Source organism: Panthera leo, chromosome B3 (assembly GCF_018350215.1).
Source record: "Panthera leo isolate Ple1 chromosome B3, P.leo_Ple1_pat1.1, whole genome shotgun sequence".
Classification (NCBI taxonomy): domain Eukaryota; kingdom Metazoa; phylum Chordata; class Mammalia; order Carnivora; family Felidae; genus Panthera; species Panthera leo.
Genome location: NC_056684.1, coordinates 74482248 through 74502401, shown reverse-complemented (window position 1 = coordinate 74502401; position 20154 = coordinate 74482248). Strand labels below are relative to the sequence as shown.

Below are 20154 nucleotides of genomic sequence, written 5' to 3'. Positions count from 1 at the left end.
ATAATAAAAAGTTGTGTTTCAAAGGTATCCTATTATTTCAAAGGTGTCCTACAGCTTACAGCTTATCGAGTAAATTTTTTCTCCCATTTTTCAACCATCACTAAGTCTCTTATATAAGAATGTATTCAGAAAAGTAATCTCATTTTAAAAACACCCACCTTAGGGGCTCCTGGGTGGCTCAGTCAGTTAAGTGGGTGACTTGGGCTCAGGTCACGATAACATTGCTCATGAGTTTGAGCCCCACATCAGGCTCTGTGCTGACAGCCTGCTGTGGAGATTGTGTCTCCCTCCCTCTCTATCTGCCCCTTCCTCACTCAGGCTCTGTCTCTCTCCATCAAAAATAAATAAACATAAAAAAAAATTAAAACCACCCACCTCAGGGGCACCTGGGTGGCTCAGGTGGTTAAGCATCTGACCCTTGATTTCGGCTCAGGTCAGGATCTCATAGTCCTGATCCTTGCTGACAGCCCAGAGCCTGCCTGGATCTTTCTCTCTCATTCTCTCTCTCTCTCTCTCTCTCTCTCTCTCTCTCTCCCTCTCTTTCTCTCTCCCCTTTACTCTCTGCCCCTCCTCCACTCATTCTCTCTCCCTCTCAAAAGAAATAAACATTTAAGCAAACAATAACTAAAAAAATAAAAGAAAACCCCCACCTAAGTGAAGGCAGCCTGAAAAGAAGCGGTTTGCTGAATGTCTGCAATTGATGAGTGTGCTTAGACTGAGGGGAAAGGTACACTCAGCACAGATTCTTGGTCTGCCCCTGGTGACCATCAGCATCTCAAGCTCAGGAGCCACGCCTCTCATGTCCCCGCACCCAGCTAGCTCAGTAATTATTCACGGTTTCCTCAGAAAGGAAAAAGAGCCAAGAGCCGAGAAATAAAGACATTCTTGTCTCGATTCAGTCACCGAGTGGCTTCTGAGGTACCAGCCCTTCTGCGGGCTGCAGTCCCAGCCGTCACTTTCTTGTTCTTTCTTCTCACGTTCACCTCGTGACTCAACAGTGGGAGTGCAAGTGTGGAGGCAGTACCGTTGTCACCCAGCCCAAGAAAACCACTTTGTATGACGACGCCCAGCTCTACAGGAACACAAGTCGAGGAGGCCTAGACGGTCAGTGAGCCACCTGTCCTTCATTCCCCTCGGGGCTTCGCCTCTGGAAGGAAGAAAGACAGGCTGCTCTGACCTGGGCAGAACTTCAGGGAAGATGCAACCACTTCTGCTTTTGCTGGCCCTTCTGCTGCCCCTTGAGACCAGGACAGGTGAGTGACCAGCCCCATTCCAGAGGCCTGAGCCCATCCCACAAAGCCCCCTGTAAGTCCTGACCCTTCTGCCCAGTGCGGCCCTGGATTGTCCTCCTTTGAGCCCAGGAATTTTCTGAGCCCCGGCTCCTATCTCAAACCAAGACTGACAGGTCTGATGCTCGACAGACACACTCAACAAGGATGGCCAGCAGGAAGGGTACTCCTTAGAAGGTTTGGTAGGGGTTAGCCTCTCTCTTATGGCTTGGAAAGTGGGTTGTTTGTAGAAAGACATTTGGTAGGAGATATGAAACTACAAAAGACAGGCATTGAAATTGCTTGCTCCAACCCAGGAAAGGTAAGCTCAGACCAACCAGCTGCAGTAGAGGGTGTTGTCGCTGGACTCAGCTTTAAAAGCCAATTAAATTTCTCAGTGCTCTCCACCTGCTCCATCCTGCCCACGGAGGGTGATCTCAGCAGCAGCTAGATGACTGTACCCCAACCTCAGTCCCAGGCCCGTGTAACCCATTGTCAGCGCCACCCACCCCTGCCTTCCTAGGCCCTCGGCTGCTCCACTGTCTTTGCCGATGCCCTCCCTGATTCCTGCGGCCTTGAATCCCACCAGCCCTATCTCTCCATCCAACCTCAGCCAAATGCTAATTGAAAGCCGTTTGTTCATGCAACTTAAAAACGTCTACTGACACCTTAGGATGTGCGAGGCCCTGGAACATGAGGATATCAGAGAATCCAACTCCATAAGGCCATAGGTAGCTTATTAGAAAATGGCACCCATCAGGATGTTAGCAGAGGCTCAGACGGGCCCGGGGGGACTCACTGAGAAAGAAGGCATCAGGGGAGTCCTGTCCACGATCCTCTGAGATTCTACCATCTTGAAGGTAGATCTTACCTCCCCCACACACTTGTCTGAAATAGGATGTGGAGAACAAGCACTGTCCCTTCTCAGGGGGGTTCTGAGGCATGAGGTTCAGGAAAGGTCCTCCAGCTACAAGGAGAACCTGAGAAGACCATCAGTCACTGCCTTCTTACTCTTTCCCTCCTGACCACAGCTGCCCCCAGTCACCCCATCCACCAGCCTTTTCTTTCAGAGGAGATCATCGGGGGCCATGAGGCCAAGCCCCACTCTCGGCCCTACATGGTATTTGTTCAGTTTCTCGTCGGGAACAGCAAGAAGAGGTGCGGCGGTGCCCTTGTGAACGAGGACTTTGTTCTGACGGCTGCTCACTGCTTGGGAAGGTGAGGGGCAAAGACCCCTAGGGGGACCCCTGCCCTTCCCCGCCAGGGCTGCAGCCCAGGGGGCCATCCGAGGCTCCTGGTCACTCAAGCCTATGAGAGCTCATCAAAGGAGCCAGCTGAGAGTGTGGCTGGGGCAGAGAAAGGCTGACACATAGGACAGGTGAGCTTTGGAGTCGGTGGATCAGATGTGAGAGTAAGTGGCACAGTGGAGAAGAGATGGACCACACCAGGCAAATAAAGCAGCAGTGGAGGACGGAAGCATGCCCTAGCACCAAAATGCAAACTCACAGTAATTTCATGATATTGCTTGAGAGCAAAAGAGAGCTCCCAGAGCTCCTACCCTCAGTGTCATTGAAAAAAAGAGAATCCAGGACCCATCTGTCACCTCTATGTGCCCCTCGGCTCCAGTTCTGCCCACCCCGGTTGTCACCTGACCTTCCTGGTTCCTGGGCAGAGCTGTGTCCTGTGACCCCACACTCCCTTGCCCACTCTGCTCTCGTGCAGCTCCATCAACGTCACCCTGGGGGCCCACAACATCAAGAAGCAGGAGAAGACCCAGCAGATCATCCCCGTGAGAAGAGCCATCCCCCACCCAGACTATAATCCAAAGAACTACTCCAACGACATCATGTTACTGCAGGTAAGGAGACCTCCCCACTGCCCTCGCTCTCCTGGGTCCACATTGTCTCCTCTCCCACTGGGACCTGTCCCCTCCTTCATACCTGGCCTGGCCACCTGACCAGTCTCAGTGGCTCAGGGGAGAAGGAAGACAGGGCAGCCGCATAGAGTACCTGGGCCCAGAGACCACTCACTGAGCTGGCCCCTCTTGCTTCTTTCCATCAGCTGGTGAAAAAGGCCAAGCTGACTGCAGCTGTGAGGCCCCTGGGCCTGCCCAAAGGCAAGGACCGGGTGAGGCCGGGACAGGTGTGCAGTGTGGCCGGCTGGGGACGCGTGGCCATGGGCACTCTAGCAACCACTCTGCAGGAGGTAGAGCTGATCGTGCAGGAGGATCGGGAGTGCAGATCCCGCTTCCGTGGCTATTACATGGGGGCCACCCAGATCTGTGTAGGAGACCCGAAGAAGATGAAGACCAGCTACAAGGTCAGGCTTCCAGCATCTACCTAGACAGGCCCCAGGGCTGAGGAACCTAGGGAGGTCCAGGGTATGGGAGTGGCTGTGCCTTCATGCCTCAGCCTGAGAGCCTGGGCAGCTGGGTCTACAAATCCAGTCTTCAGTTCCCCACCCCTTCCAGTGGTCCCCTGTTGGGGGAAGAAGGCTTAGTCTCCTCACAGCAGCCTTGTCACCCGTGTTTCCCTGAGGTTTGGAGAGAAATGTTTGGCCTGGGTGGTGCTGGAAAGAACAGTCAGTGCCTGGATGGAGTGCAGGGACTGAGAGAGGGGACAAGGTCTGCCCAGGGCCCAATCTCCCATGCAGCCCCCTGACACAGACCCCCAGCCTCAGGGCAGTGGGGAGGGCAGGACCACCAGGAGTGCAGTCACCAGCCCAGTCCTTCCTCTCTCTGCCCACAGGGGGACTCTGGGGGACCCCTCGTGTGTAACAACGTGGCCCAAGGGACTTTCTCTTATGGAAACGGGAATGGGACACCTCCAGGGGTCTTCGACAAGGTCTCACACTTCCTGCCCTGGATAAAGAGAATAATGAAGCACTTCTCTCAGCAGGCGTGAGGCTAACTGTCCTCTGTGCTTGGCCACCTTTTCTGAGGCAGAGGCAAGAACTCCTTGGGGCTCGGGGGATGGGGAGTGGGCACTGCAGGGTCATAATAAATAGATCTCTAGAGCGAGTATGGCTGCGGTCTTATTTATTCACTGAACCACTTTCAATATGCAGCAACACTGCCCCAGGAAGTTTTCTGCTGTCACTTACAGGTTTTGCTTTCTCCTTTCTCCCCCAGCCCTCGGTCCTCCCTAAACCCTTTGCTGCATAGTTTCTCATCAGTTTCTCAATAACACCTCTTTGGGGCTTAGCCCTCTGCAAGGGTTCAGCCTAAACTCTGTTATAAAAGGACAATCCTCTCTCCCCAAAAATTATCTTTCCTGGGCCATAAAAATGCCATAACTTCTCTAAGCCAACCACCATCACCAACCCCACAATTTGGTCAGTAGAAAGGGAATAACTCCAGGGGACCATGCCACAAGCATTCCATTTCCTGTTTCCGGGGGGGGGGGGGGGGGGGGGGGGGGGGGGAGGGGTCTTTCTGGGGCAATGGGGGCAGGTTTCTCCTACAGCCAAGACTTTCTGCAGCTTAGGAGGCTGAGATGAGGCCCCAGCCCCACCCAGGTTTCACTTTTCTGCACTGCTCAGGGCCCAGGACTAAATTCAGTTAACCTTCCTCCCTGGCTGACCATCCCACAACAGCCTCTGTTTTCCATCCTGCCACACCTGGAGCTGCCAACCCACCCAATGCCTGTCAGAGGAGCCAGTACCCACCTCCCAAGGAGTAGGACCTGCTGAGTCCCTCAGTCCAAACCAGCATCCCCCAGGAACTTAGCTACTATAGCCTATGGAGTCACTCACTCAGTAGCTTCAGCCCCTTTAAGCCTGGCCTAGTCTCAGGACCCAGACTCCCCTGCTGGTACCCTGGGTTATGGCAGCTTTGTGAGGCAGAGGGCTCCAGGCTGCTGGACCGTAAAGTACCACATTGCCATCCATCAGATCAAATTTGATCTCTCTCTTTGTGCCAAGCATATAAGGGGCTCTGTTCCTGCCATTGGGAAACATACAGTGATGAGACATTTCTCCTAAATTCCCCTGGTTTCTCTCCTTCCACCAAGCAGTTCAGTTTGGCATAAATGGATCTGTTTTTAGAATCCACAAGAAAGCTTGTCTCTCTCTTTTTTTTTTTTAATGTTTATTTTACTTTTGAGAGACAGAGATGAGCTGGTGAGGAGCAGAGATAGGGGGACAGAGGATCCATAGCAGGCTCTGTGCCATCAGCCCAGAGCCCGATGTGGGGCTTGAACTCAGGAACCATGAGATCATGACCTGAGCTGAAGCCTGACATTCAACCGACTGAGCCACCTAGGTGCCCCAAGAAAACTTGTCTTGAAAATAATTGAAATCCCTAAACTTTATCTGTATCGCACATCACAGTTGCACAGGCATGACTTTGTTTGGTTCCAGAAGGGCAATGTGAAGTTGGAAGAAAGTGGGAGACTCACGAGTCGTCAGGTTTGTAATCTATGCACGATAGAGGCCATGCCCAGAAGTGAGGGAGGGAGAGAGAGAGAAGAGGCAGGCTTATTTTTATTTCACATGTAGAAGACATGAACTTTAGTCCACAGACCCATGAAATGCCACATTTCAGGTGGAAGATAGTTCATTGTGACCAGATAACCTTATTTTAGGGTCCCATATCCTTCAAACACCACAACTAGTGAGTTGAATGTGACAGAACAAATTCACGATAGCTGAACAACTAGACAAACACTGAATCAAGTAGGACCCATATCAAAAGGAGAAAGAACTGGGGCACCTGGGTGGCTCAGTCAGTTAAGTGTCCAACTCTTGATTTGGGCTCAAGTCACGATCTCTCGGTGGTGAGATCAGGCCCTGGGTTGGGTTCAGCACTGGGCATGGAGTCTGCTTAAGATTCTCTCTCTCTCTCTCTCTCTCTCTCTCTCTCTCTCTCGGGGCACCTGGGTGGCTCAGTCAGTTAAGCGTCCGACTTCAGCTCAGGTCATGATCTTGCACTCCGTGAGTTCAAGCCCCGTGTTGGGCTCTGTGCTGACTGCTCAGAGCCTGGAGCCTGTTTCAGATTCTGTGTCTCCCTCTCTCTCTGCCCCTCCCCCGTTCATGCTCTGTCTCTCTCTGTCTCAAAAATAAATAAACGTTAAAAAAAATTTTTTTAATAAAAATAAAGATTCTCTCTCTCTCTTTCTCTCTCTCTCATCTGTCCCTCTCCCCCACACATGCACTCTCTCTTTCTCTCAAAAAAAGAGAGAGAGAGAAAGAAAGAACTTCACTAAAAAGGAAACAAACCACATAGATGTGAAAAACAAAATCCAGTACACTGAAAAAAAAGTGAAAAGCAAATAAAAGCCAATATTTCACACAAGACTGTCCCTATGTCCATCTGCCAAGTCTTCCCTGGAGCTCACAGCACAATGCAATAGCACAGGTGAGATTCAAGATGAATGCATGTATGGAGGTAAGCAAGAGAACAGTAGAAGGTGATGACCAGTGGACAGCTCTGGGCACAGCAGTAAAGAACAACACTCTGAGGAGAAGCCATCACACCTAAGAAATGTAGAGTCCTCAGAAAGTCAGCCATGAAGAGCTCCATGGAGCCCCAGGATGCAAGGTTGAGCCAAGGGCAGAGTAACCAAGGACATCCACCACCAGGGGCAGAGGTGTGTGACCTTGAAAGACAGAGCCTGATGGGTCAGTTTTTCCCTTACACCTGATAGAAGCACTTGACACAGTATGACATATGTTAGGAAGAAAAACTATTACCTTGCAATGACGGTAGCATCATGAAGACTGGGCTGCTGTTGACGTTCCCTTAACATTTTGAAGTCAGTTCACACCTATTTCTCTCTCTTGCTTTTGTGATTTTTATTTCTAGAACTTAATCCTATATAAGGTTTAAAGTGTGTGTGTGTGTGTGTGTGTGTGTGTGTGCGCGCGCACGCATGTGTGTAGGGAAGTTATTCAAAAGGTGTTCATTAATCACACCATTATTTAATAATGGACCTCAGATTGGAATCAGTATTAATGTCCAAAATGGAGAAATGGTAAAATATGGCACATTTGTATTATGTATTATGCAGCCATTGACATCTACATTGTCCACTGCTCTAGAAAACTAGGCTAAGGAAACAAAAGAAAGAAAACTAAGCCAAAAACATTAATAGGCAAGTTATTAAAAAAAAAAAAAAGTTGGTACATGTGTTAGTTAAGACAACCCTAACTACTCTACCAGATAAACTTTAGCATTTCAGTGACTCACACAATGGAAACCTGTTTCTCACTCACCCACAGTCCACAATGAGTGTTCCTGCTGAGTAATGCCCCTTTTTACTCTCAAGTATCCCAGCTGGGACAAAAGTTACATGTGTGCCCATGATTAAGGAAACCAGGCTCAAGTTCCTAACGATGTCTTCCAAGTCCCTCTTGTTCATCCAAGTGGAACCCAGGTAGAGGTTGGTTATAGGCCCGTCTGAAAGGTACAACACCATCTCCATTCACACCCCATTTGCTACAGTAATCACACAGTCACACCTCACCTCAAGTGAGGCTGGATGACTGGGTTCACCCAGGTCCTCTGCAAGAAAAGGAAATTGTTTTGCTAAACTGCTAGCTCGCCTCTACCACAATTCGTTATAGTGTTTGCTGTTTATAAGGATCATGGGCCCTAAATTTTGTTCTGCCTATGAAACTAATACACACTGATGACAGAAAAAAATGGATAATATAAAGGTGAAAAAAAAGAGTCATAAAATGATTATTCTGGCTGTTGCTCTTTCTAAACAGAATTAGTATCAAATTGCATACACCACATCATATTCTACTTTTTCCACTTACTATTAGGTGATGCAAAGTGTTCCATGCCACTAAGCAGTCTTCCAAAACATGCTATTTAACGGCCAGATAGTATTTCATTCCATGAATATATCAGAATTAATATTACTGAGCTCCTATTGTTGAATAGTTGGATGGCCTGAGCAATTGGGAAGAGAGTCTCAAGGTATATGTCCACCTCCAGCTCTTTCTCACATTTACCCGAGGCCCCAGGGCCAGTCACTCCATCTCAGTAGTGTGCTTTTCTTCCAGGAGACACTGAGGTCCTTGAGCCTCTTTTCAAGTCTTCCTCTGCCACATCCAGGGTTTCTGGGTCCTTCTTTCCCTCAAACTACGCTGATGGGGAGATTGTATGCAGTTCCCATTGACTTTCCTTTGTCACCTGCTCTTTCCTACTAGACCAAAACAAGGGCCAGTTCTTTGCAAGAAAGTGCCTCGCTCCCAGCAGACATGTGTGGTGGGAAGACAATAGTGAAGAAACAGACTTCTCCCGGTGCTGGCGCTCCATAAAACAATCACCAGCTCATCAGTAGAAACTTCCCAAGGAGCTTCTAGTCTGTCCTTCTAACTGTGATATTAGGGCAGCCCTAAGAATGTCCGGAACTTCTCAGTAGTACACTGGTCTCCTACAATGCCAAGGGCAACCAGATTGGTTTCTGACCAGAGCAGCATCAAAGGGAGGGAGAGGAAGTGTCCCAGCCTCAGCAGGCAACTGCCTGCCCAGAGCTTTGCATTTTGGCGGTATATGGGGCCCAGGGAGGAGGTGGGAGACATCCTACTTTAATGTCCCAATATCCCAGAGGAGAAAAAAATTGTAACTGACGGAAATGTAATAAAACAGTCAAACGTAGATGTAACCAGCTAGGAATATTGTGAAATGTACCAGAGACATGTTTGTTCAAATATCACAATTTTTATTAAAAGGGAAAATCAAAACATTAAAAAAAAATATGTGCCCACATTTATTCTCTGACATTCCATTCTCTGTCCAAATGGTCTCTCTAATCCCCAACCGCTGGCAAACCAACTTTTAAGAAATTTTTATTGCAGGGGTGCCTGGGTGGCTCAGTCGGTTGAGCATCCGACTTCGGCTCAGGTCATGATCTCACAGCTGGTGAGTTCGAGCCCCGCGTCGGGCTCTGTGCTGACAGCTCAGAGCCTGGAGCCTGCTTCAGATTCTGTGTCTCCCTCTCTCTCTGCCTGTAACCCACTCGCATTCTGTCTCTGTCTCTCTCAAAAATAAATAAACGTTAAAAAAAATTTTTTTAATAAAAAAAAGAAATTTTTATTGCAAAATATACACACATGAAATATATATACACTTAAGAATGCTGGCCAAATTTCAGAAAGCCCCCATATGTCTCTTCCTGCTAAAAATGCCCTCTCTGCCCTCCAACCCCAGAATTAACTTACTGTTGTGACTTTTGTGATAACCACTTCCCTGCTTTGCATCATGCCCTTACCCCCTATGGACGCATTTCTATCCAAAATAGTTTCATTTTCACAGTGAATGTAATCCTTCAGGGACTTTTCTCTCAACATTAAGTCTGTAAGATTTATTTGTGGGACTGCATGTGGTTATTAGTTATTTATTTTCATTGATATGCAATATCCCATTATGTAAGTATACCACGATTTGATGTTTGTGCTGCTGTTGATGAGTCTTACTACTGTTTCCAGTCTGGGGCTTTCATGAATAACGCTGCTATGACCTTCTTGGACATGTATCTGGTGGAAATGTTCGCATGCTTCTCTAGAATATATACTTAGGAAAAGAGTCAACCTGATGACTGTAACCGGTATTTCCCTGTGATTTAAACTGGTTGGTTCTCTGGTATCTACTGAGAGTAACATCTTTTCCTATGTGTGTTGGCCACTTGGATGTTTTCTTTTTCGAGATGAAGCTGTTCAAGTCTTTTGCCCATTATTCTATTGAATTGTCTTTTTCTTATTGATTTATAGAAGTTCTTTACATAATTGGAATGTAAGTGCTATGTGTGTTATAAGCATGTTTGACCCCCTCTACCTATTGTCTTTGTTTCCTCTTGATTTTAATGTATCAGTTCATCAATCCTTTTCTTTATGATTAGTGTTTTTATGCATATGATTTAAAAATTTTACCTATCATGAAGACATTGTTACATTATATTTTCAAATCTTTATTTATGCTCGGATCCATAATCCACTGAAAATGGATTTTTGGATATGGTATGTGACAAAGGTCATGTTTTATTTTGGGGGTGTCTATAGGACACCATAAAGAATCTATTGTCCTGGTTGTGTTTATCAGGGAGAAAAAAGAAAATAGTCTTTTCCCCACTGCTTTGCCATTCAAACTCCATTATCAATCAAGTGTCCATATATCATATGTGTCCATATGTGTATGTCAGTGCCCAAATGTGTATGGGATCTCTATTCCCAGACCATCAGTCTATGTTCCTGTGCCCATATCACTACCACACCATCTTCCTTACTATGGCTTTATTTGCTAAAAGCATGACCTCCCATCTTATTCTTCAAGAGCGTCTTGGCTATTAGCCATTTGTTTTTCCACACATCTTTAGAACTGATTAAGTTGTATGAAATACTTCTTGAGTACAATGAATCTACAGATCACTTTTAGAGAATTGATATTTTTATAATATTTAGTCTTCCAATCCACAAACATAGAATCTCTCTGTGTTTGGGTTTTGTCAAGTGTCTCTTAATGCAATTTTATAATTTTCACCAAAGACATCTTGCACATCTTGTCTTAGATTTGTGTTTAGTTATTTGATCATTTTCATGCCATTGAAATATTACCTTTTCCAAAATTTCATTTCCTAACAGTATTGCTATCCATATTGAAATGTGATTAATTTTTAATATTTATTTATTTATTTTGAGAGAGAGAGTGAGGGAGAGGCAGAGAGAGGTAGGCAGACAGAGCAAGAGCCAGATGCAGGGCTCGAACTCACAAACCGTGAGACCATGACCTGAATGGAAATCAAGAGTCAGACACTTAACCAACTGAGCCACCCAGGCACCCCAGAAATGTGATTAATTTTTAAATTGATTTTGTGACTAACAAATCTGTTAAACTATCTTATTAATTATGATAATCTATCTGTCCATTCTGTGGCATTCTCTATGTACACTATCATTCTTCAAACAATGACAGTTTTGTTTCCTTCTTTCCTGTTCCCCATAACTTTCACTTCTATTTCCTGCCTAACTGTACTCGCTAAAATCTCCAGTCTGATGTTGAAGAGAAATGATAATTATGGGTACTCAGGTGCCCTTGTATTGTTTTGCTCTTGAACAAAAAGAATTCAACATTTCACCCTTAAGTATAAGGACTGCTGTGAGATTTTTGTGGATAATTTTTACCGGATTAAAGCCATCATTTCTATTCATAGATTACCAAAATTTTTTTTTAATAATGAGGGTGAATTTTAGCAAATGTTTTCCCTGGTTTGCTTCAAGCGAAGAATCATATGTTTCTTGTTCCATCAATCAATGTGACATGTTTCAGCAACTGAGTTTTGAATGAAACCCCTCCCCATTCCTAGGAAGGTCATGGTATCTTTTTGCTAATTGATTGATTTGGTTTGCATCAATATTCTGAACTGATACGGCCTGTAATGTTTCTTTCCCATATTGTCTTCATTGGGCTTGGCCTCAACATTTTGCTAGTCTCATAAAGGAGATAGGTACCATCTACTCTCTAGAAGAAATTGTGTAGTATTCTTTGAATATTTTGTAGAGATTTCCAGTGAAGCCATATGAGTCTATAGCTGACCTTAATGGAATATTTTTGATAACTGAATGATTTATTTAGTGTTTATAAGAAAATGCAAATTTCTTGAATATGTTTCATTAAATTTTCTGAGGATTTGTCAATTTCATGTAGATTTTCAAAATTACATAATGGTTTTCCAATGGCTTATATAGAAATATGACTTTTATATACAAATATGCACACATGTATCTCCCAAATACAAACCCTTTCTCAGTTATTGATAATATCTTCTTCCATTCTGTAGCTTTACTTTTCACTATGCTGATAGTGGCTTTAGCGGTCAGAATTTCTGAAATTTTTATATAGATCAATTTATCTATTTTTTTCCTTTGTAATTATAATTTATATTAGGGCTTTTTACGTCCTATTTCAAGATTTTTTTCCCTACCTTAAGTTTGTAAAAAAATTAATTCTTCTATCTTATCTTCTAAAAGTTTTGGTTTTTAGGGGCACCTGGGTAGCTCAGTCAGTTAAGCCTCCGACTTCAGCTCAGGTCATGATCTCATGGTGTGTGAGTTCAAGCCCCACATTGTGCTCTGTGCAGACAGCTCAGAGCCTGGAGACGGCTTTAGATTCTGTCTCCCTCTCTGTCTGCCCCTCCCCTGCTCACACTCTGTCTCTCTCTCTCTCTCTCAAAAGTAAAATAAAACCTTTAAAAACAATTTTTTTAAAGAAAAGATGTGTTTTTAAAATCTTCCCAAATGACTATGAAGTTGTTTCTTCCTGGAGAGTATTCACTCATTGCTGCTGCTAAGGAGTCAGCCTCAAATCCAGTATTAATTTGAAAGTAATCTTTCTTTCTCCAATTGTTCTTAAGATTTCTGCCATTTCTTGGGGCGCCTGGCTGGCTCAGTCAATGGAGTATGCAACACTTGATCTCAGGGTTGAGAGTTCAAGCCCCACATTGGGCATGGAGCTGACTTAATAAATTAATAAAAAAAAATTTTTAAAGATTTCTGCCATTTCTTTAAGACAATGATTTCTAGGTATGAATTTCTTTGTATTATTCTGCTTGAAGTTTTTTTTTAACCTCTAGTTGGATATTTTTCATCAACTTTTTAAAAATTTCAGCCACTATTCTATTTTATATGACCTCTTGTTTTTTCTTCTTCCTCTAGAATTCCAAGTAAATATATGTCCAATCTTCTAATTCTATTATTTTCTATATTTTTATCTTTAGGTCTGTCTATGTTCCATTCTTAACACTTTTTTCTGAGCCATTTCAGGTTAGTAATTCTCTTTAGCTTTGTCTAATCTGTTATTAAGTTTTTCCACTGTGACTTTAATTTTGGTTATTACATTTTTTTCACTTTTTCAAATGTTTTGTCACTTTCTTTAAGGTTCGTGTTCCCCGCAGCTTTTTTAAAGCTTGTTTTTATTTCAGCATAATTGTCTTATTATCTATATTTTATTATTCTAATACACTTATCCCAATAATTAAATTTGTTCTCTGTTCTTATTGTCTATCATTTCCTACTTCTGTTGTCTTATCTCTTTGCTTATCCTCTTGTTTATATTTGACTATATGCTTGTCATTCTACTTGAAAAATAATTTTTAGGTATAAATCAAACCCTGGAATTAAGTGAATTTCCTCTAGATTTCCATTTGATTCCATCAGGCACTTTGGGACACAGTCCATAACCACATCAATGCAAGTTCAAGGTCTGAGATTCCATGAAAGGTCCAAGTAATTCCAATCTTTCATAAAATCACTTGCAGGGATGAGCTCATTATCTCTTCTTTGTTACTTTGAGGGTATAGACTTTTAATGTCCCAGCTCATTGTGAGGAGTGTCTCTGGTTGGACCTGGTTGTGTGGGTTTTGGTCTTTGATTTCTACACCCTTCACCTTATGTGGCCATCAAAGCAGAGCTTTGAATTTTGTAGGTTCAGTAAATTCCCTCAGAACAGTAGTAGCCACCTAACGCCCATTATTCCTTCCTTTTTAGCGTGATAAACACTCCTGCATTGGCAGTTCTTTGAGGTTTGTAAGGTTTGGGATATTTTGAACAGGTTTGCTTGGGATTGTTTCTCGTGGGAAGGTTGGCATGAAATCCTAGGTCGCTGTTCATGAACTCTTCTGTCCACATTTCTATGTAGATCATTGGGAGCATACAATTTACTCCCCTTTTTCCCTCAGGCTGGTCTTTATCCTTTTCCCTTTTTAAAAGAGTTAGACTAATGTTTGTTTGTTTTTAACTTTATTTTTTTATTTTTTAAAATTTACATCCAAATTAGTTAGCATCTAGCGAAGCAATGATTTCAGGAGTAGATTCCTTAATTCCCTTTACCCATTTAGCCCATCCCTCCCTCCCACAAGCCCTCCTGTTTGTTCTCCATATTTAAGAGTCTCTTATGTTTTGTCCCCCTCCCTGTTTTTATATTATCTTTGTTTCCCTTCCCTTATGTCCATCTGTTTTGTCTCTTAAAGTCCTCATATGAGTGAAGTCATATGATTTTTGTCTTTCTCTGACTGATTTCACTTAGCATAATACCCTCCAGTTCCATCCATGTAGTTGCAAATGGCAAGATTTCATTCTTTTTGATTGCTGAGTAATACTCCATTGAATATATATACCACATCTTCTTTATCCATTCATCCATCGGTGGACAGTTGAGCTCTTTCCATACTTTGGCTATTGTTGATAGTGCTGCTTTAAACATGGGGGTGCATGTGTCCCTTCGAAACAGCACACCTCTATCCCCTGGATAAATGCCTAGTAGTGCAATTGCTGGGTCATAAAAAACTGAGTCACAGTCATAAAAAAAAAAAACTATTTTTAGTTTTTTGAGGAACCTCCATACTGTTTTCCAGAGTGGATGCACGAGCTTGAATTCCTATAAACTAATGCTTTTAAAGTGTTGAAAACATTTAAGTAGCAATAAATTAAAATTGTCCCAAATGCTAAGGCACTAATAAAGCCGTTATAATAGTTTCTCTTTTTTCTACACAGTTCTTTCTAGATGCAGAAAGAAATTTCACAAGGTTGCCATCATTAAGCATGTATCAGAGAAGGATGAAGTTCTTTGCAGCTGTGAAAATCATGTATATTTGTATATAAGGAGAGGATTCTTAATTTTCATAAGATTCAAATGGGGCCATCATATCCATAAAAGTTTGAGAATTGTATTAGTTTTTAATTCTGACATTTTCGCAAAAATTATGCTATATTACAATGTTTTTCTGTGCACCCACAGAATCTTCTAAGTATTTTTAAGTGTGTCTGTGTTACTCTGTACTGCCTTCTTCTCAACGTGGACTGCATGTTCTTTATGTATTGTAGGTGGTGCTTTATGTGTTACAGGGAGCACAGCAAGCATGCGTTCCCTTGTTAGAAGCCCCTGGGGGCAAAGAACAGGGATTAAGTTAATTGGACTCATATCCTGGATGAAAAGGATCTTCGCTGTTTTTCAGCCAGGGTCTGACAGCTCTCAACAAAACTAAGCCTCTAGGTCTTTTCTGTGTGCAGGGAGCATTCTGGGATAAAAAGGTCCTCACCTTAAGTAGGAAGCAGGAAAACAGAAATTCTCAACTGTGTGATAATTTTCACGGAGAGTTTGTTGGGGCTCAAGTGCCCTGAGAAAGTAATTATCAGTGGCAGAGCCTTGTTCTGCCCTTTTCCTTCCCTGGCAGTGCACTCTACCCACTCAGGAGAGGGAGCTATTTGATCTGCCTCCACAACCTCTAGAAAGAAGTGGGAGCAGCAAAGGTGCCAGCAGGGGGTCCAGGGACCAAAGGGTAAAGATAGGCAGGCTTCCTCTTCACTCTTTGGCCTCCTCTTCTGACTTATTCCTAGTGTCCTCACCACATACCACCACCACCCCACACCTGTCTTTCATTCACCCATGGCCCCACCTTACTAAATATGACTTAAAGAAGAAATCTAGAGGGTGCCCGGATGGCTCAGTTGGCTGAGCATCCAACTCTTGATTTTGGCTCAGGTCATGATCCCGGGGTCATGGGATCTAGCCCCACATCAGGCTCCACACACAGCCCCTCTCTCTGCCCCTCTCTCCCACTCTCATGCACTCTCTTTCTCCCTAAAAAAAAGTAAAATAAATAAATAAGCAATCTAGGAAATGTGCATTCATTTAAAGAACTCAAGTGCCAAAGGACTGAGGCTCTCATCCTGGAAAGGCAGGAAACAGAGGAGATAGGCAGCTACCAGTTTTCCTGCCTTGTTGGGATATTACTGAATTTGGTGGGTTTAGGGTTCTGGGACACAGGGCCCCAAGCCCCCTTCCCTGTCACCCCAGGTGCCCATTTCTGCTGCCAGCACTGACTCAGCAGCTGTGCAGGACAGCGTTGGCTTGGACTATTCTCTTCCCCCCACATCACCGGCAGTTGGTGGGCAAGCTTCCTGGGCAGCCACAGGTGACGAAACCTGTCACACCAGCAGGAGTACGGGACTGCTCTTGAGCCCCCACCCCCAGACTTCCTTCCTCTCTTGGGGGGTACAAGTCTGGCAAGTGAGAGAGGCAGCGGCATCTGACTGGGGCAGTCTTCCCAAGAAGATGCAGCTGCTCCTGTTCCTGATGGCCTTTCTCCTACCCCCCGGGGCTGGGGCAGGTAAGTGACCACCCCCAACCTCAGGCCCGACCCCTCTCACAGACCCTGGAGCCAGACTGCCTAGACGCTTCCTAACTCTGTACCGTTGGGCAAGTTATTTGAATTCACAGTTCCTCAGATTCCTCATCTATAAACTAGGAAGAATACCAGTGTGTACCTCCTAGAGTTCAATGAGAGTTAAGTTAGTTGGTGTACATGAAACCTTTGGACTTGCTGCCAGCACAAAGGGACATGTGATATACATGTGCTCTCTAGATTCATTCTGCAGTCCGTGTGTCCGAGCCTAGGAAATAAGGATGCAGCAATAACAATACCATCAGCTCATGTCTAGAATCTGAAAAACCAGTCCCCTGCTGCTCATGCGCTGACCTTGAGGAGGCCTCAGAGGGACCTGGGAAGCTCCCTGAGGAAGAAAGTACCAGGGAACTTCGGAAGAGGGCACCCCAGAGGGCTCCAGATTTGCCACCCAGCAGCAGACCACCTCTCCTCATGGTGGGAGCCTGAATCTGACCCTGCCTGGAACCAGAGCTATCCTCCGGGGAGCTGGGAGGGAGCTCAGGTCTGGGATGGGGAGCCAGCAGTGGTTCCTGCCAAACCCGGGAGTCCTCCCCCAACGTGTGGTGCCCTGCAAACCCAATTCTCACCCGCAACTCCTCCACTCCCTCATGTCTCCCGCCTCCTCACCTGCCAGCCTTTGTGGAGCAACCACCCTGATGCCCACACCACAGGGTCAGCAAGCACAGAGATAAGTGCGCAATGCTTCCTTCCAGGGGAGATCATCGGAGGCCAAGAGGCCAGGCCTCATTCCCGCCCCTACATGGCTTTTCTTATAATCCAGACTCCAGTGGGGTACAGCACCTGCGGGGGTTTCCTGGTGAGAGAAGACTTTGTGCTGACGGCAGCTCACTGCTGGGGAAGGTGAGCAGCTCGTGTGCCAGTACCGCAGGCCCAGGAGAGCCCCTGACCAGCCATGTGAAAGCAAGCTTCCAGCAACGAAGGGGAAAAAGAGACGAGTGGGATTTGGGGGTGGAGAACGGGCCAGGGTGAATGAAGAGAAAAGGAGGACATGATCAAAAAGAGCAGGAGGAGGCAATGAAAGCACACAGTAGGGCTCAAAATAGGAGTTCAAGCTATTTCTCAACTTATTCCAGGGGAAGCAAGGCTCAGTCACTGTGTCCCCCACCACCCTCAGCTCAGGGCTGAGGAGAAGCACAGAGGACTCGGCCCCTGAAACCCTCCTGTCCCCTCAGTTCCCTCGGCTGCAGTCTTGCCGCCCTGGGCTGTCCACCTGGCCTGCAGAGCCTGCGGGCTGAGCTCCTGAGGCTCACGCCTACCCCTAGGCCACCTCTCCTTTGCAGTCCTATCACTGTCATCCTGGGGGCCCACAACATCAGGAGGGAGGAAAGAACCCAGCAGCGCAGGTCTGTGCTCAGAGCCATCCGCCACCCTGATTACAATCAACAGAGCAACGTGAATGACATCATGTTACTGCAGGTACGGCCCGCCCGACCCTCCAGTTCTCCTGCTGAGCCAGTCCACTCCCAGTGCAGGGGGGCCTGGCCATCCTGGGAGGCCGAGGAGGAGGCAGGGGCAGAGCCGCAGGGCAGGGACGGTGGGCTGCACACACCGCCCCTGAGTGCCCCCTCCCCTTCTCCTGCCAGCTGGAAAACAGAATCCAACAGAGTGAAGCTGTGAGGACAGTGTCTCTGCCTCAGGCACAGGCCAGACTGAGACCTGGGGCCGTGTGCACCGTGGCAGGCTGGGGCCTGGTGAGCCTGAGCAGGAGTACAAACAGACTCCATGAGGTGCAGCTAACTGTGCAGAGGGATAGCAGGTGCCGCGATCGCTTCAATTTCTACACCGACCAAACACAAATTTGTGTGGGGAACCCAAGTTCGAGGAAGTCCGCCTTCCTGGTAAGGCCATGGGCATCTGCCAATACTGCCTGACAGGCTGGGCAGTCGAAACAGGCTATTCCCCGCGGCGTCAGTCTGGAGGGGTCAGAGCAGAGGGAGGTAGGGTCTTTTCCCATCAATCTGGTCTCTAGGGTAACGGGAGGAGCACTGGGCACACAACATATACGAGTGCAGTGTTTTCCTGGAGAAGGCAAAGGCACCTTGACTTGGGTTGAGCTAGAGACAGTAACTCTAGCCAGGCCTGAAGCCCAACCATGGAAAGACCGGAAGGTTGACTTCCATACTTCCACCGCCCTTCCATCCTCCCCCCACTCGTCCCTGCTTTCTCTGAGAGCCAGGCCTTAGGGCAGCAGGAGCCCAGAGGCCTGGTTTAAGGTCTTTTCCTCTCCTTGTCCACAGGGGGACTCCGGAGGCCCCCTGATATGTAACAATGTGGCCGAGGGGATTGTCTCCTATGGAGACAGGAGGGGGATTCCTCCCGCAGTCTTCACCAGGGTGTCCAGCTTCGTGAACTGGATAAACAGAACAATGGAACGCTTCAAGCAGCAGAACCAGACCTGGACGCCGCTGTGACTGATTCTGCTCTGGGGCGGCTCCAGAGGGGGTGGCCAGAGCCTTAATAAATGTCCATGTCTAGAGTGGAATTAACTAACTTTTCATGGGTTCATTAAACATCATTCGGTACACAACAAGCACATGCCAGGACAGAGTCTGGGCTCCTCCAGGAAAATGGGGTTCTTCCCCAGGACAAATTAACCCCTCCCACACCACTCTGGAGATCAGGATGAGCTACTTCCTTCCTCCTGGCCATCCATTCCCTCATTTCTCCTCCCCCCACCACCTGGGAGAAGGGTGGAAAGACATATCTCTTCTCAGGACAAAGCTCTCTACTCTTCACCCTACCAGAGATTCCCCTACTAGGTATTAAAGTAGACTCTAAAACTGTATGCCAGTGCTATGTGTAGGGCAGGGAGACCAAAGGGACAGAGTTGAAATTCAATACAAAGCTTGATTTAATATATGATAAAGGTGGCATCTCAAATCACCAAGAAACAATGAATTTTCAATAGATGGTATTGGAACAACGAGATAGTCATTTGGGGGGAAAAAGATAAAATTGGACCTACTCTTGCACTGTAAGCCACAATAAACCTCAAATGAATCAGATATCTAAAAGCAAAAAAATGAAACCATACAAGTACTTGAAGGAAGAAAAAAATAAAGATTTGCTTGCTTAAAAATAGTGACCAAACACTCACGTTCACAGCACCGTTATTCACGATGGCCAAGAAAGGGAAGCAATCCAAGGGCCTATGGACAGCCAACATTCTTCTCTTAAACCCTTAGACTACAACCAAACCCCACTGAATTACAGACCACTGTTCTCATCTTTTTTTTTTTTTTTTTAATATCTTTCTTTTCTTGGGGCGCCTGGGTGGCTCAGTCGGTTGAGCGTCCGACTTCAGCTCAGGTCACGATCTCACGGACCGTGAGTTCGAGCCCCGCGTCGGGCTCTGGGCTGATGGCTCAGAGCCTGGAGCCTGCTTCCAGTTCTGTGTCTCCCTCTCTCTCTGCCCCTCCCCCGTTCATGCTCTGTCTCTCTCTGTCTCAAAAATAAATAAACGTTAAAAAAAAAATTTTTTTTTTAAATATCTTTCTTTTCTTAATGTTTATTTCGAGAGAGAGAGAGTGCGCTCATGCATGCATGCAAGTCGGGGAGGGCCAGAGAGAGAGGGAGAAAGAGAATCCTAAGCAAGCTATGCGCTGTCAGCACAGAGCCCCACTCGGGGCTCCATCCCATGAACCAAATCGTAAGATCATGACCTGAGCCAAAATCAAGAGTCACTTAAGTGACTGAGC

At 46.0% G+C, this 20154-nt stretch overlaps 2 protein-coding genes across 3 annotated transcripts; both read left to right on the top strand.

Annotated features, from left to right (window-relative positions):
• Positions 1–898: 898 nt before the first annotated feature.
• Positions 899–4312, top strand: LOC122221284 (granzyme H-like). 2 transcript variants are annotated; one of them, XM_042940609.1, is made up of 5 exons: positions 899–1253; positions 2300–2486; positions 2991–3126; positions 3330–3587; positions 4016–4312. In XM_042940609.1, the coding sequence occupies exons 1-5, from the start codon at positions 1199–1201 to the stop codon at positions 4169–4171; spliced, it is 792 nt and encodes a 263-aa protein (XP_042796543.1). In that variant the 5' UTR covers positions 899–1198; the 3' UTR covers positions 4172–4312. The 2 variants fall into 2 exon arrangements, with proteins under 2 accessions (XP_042796543.1, XP_042796544.1); XM_042940610.1 differs by having other exon boundaries at positions 902–1253; positions 2339–2486.
• Positions 4313–16268: 11956 nt separating this feature from the next.
• On the top strand, positions 16269–19203 carry LOC122221283 (cathepsin G-like). Its single transcript, XM_042940608.1, has 5 exons — positions 16269–16378; positions 17149–17296; positions 17737–17872; positions 18040–18294; positions 18694–19203. Exons 1-5 carry the CDS (start codon positions 16324–16326, stop codon positions 18865–18867), a joined length of 768 nt encoding a protein of 255 aa, XP_042796542.1. The 5' UTR covers positions 16269–16323; the 3' UTR covers positions 18868–19203.
• The last annotated feature ends 951 nt before the right edge of the window (positions 19204–20154 follow it).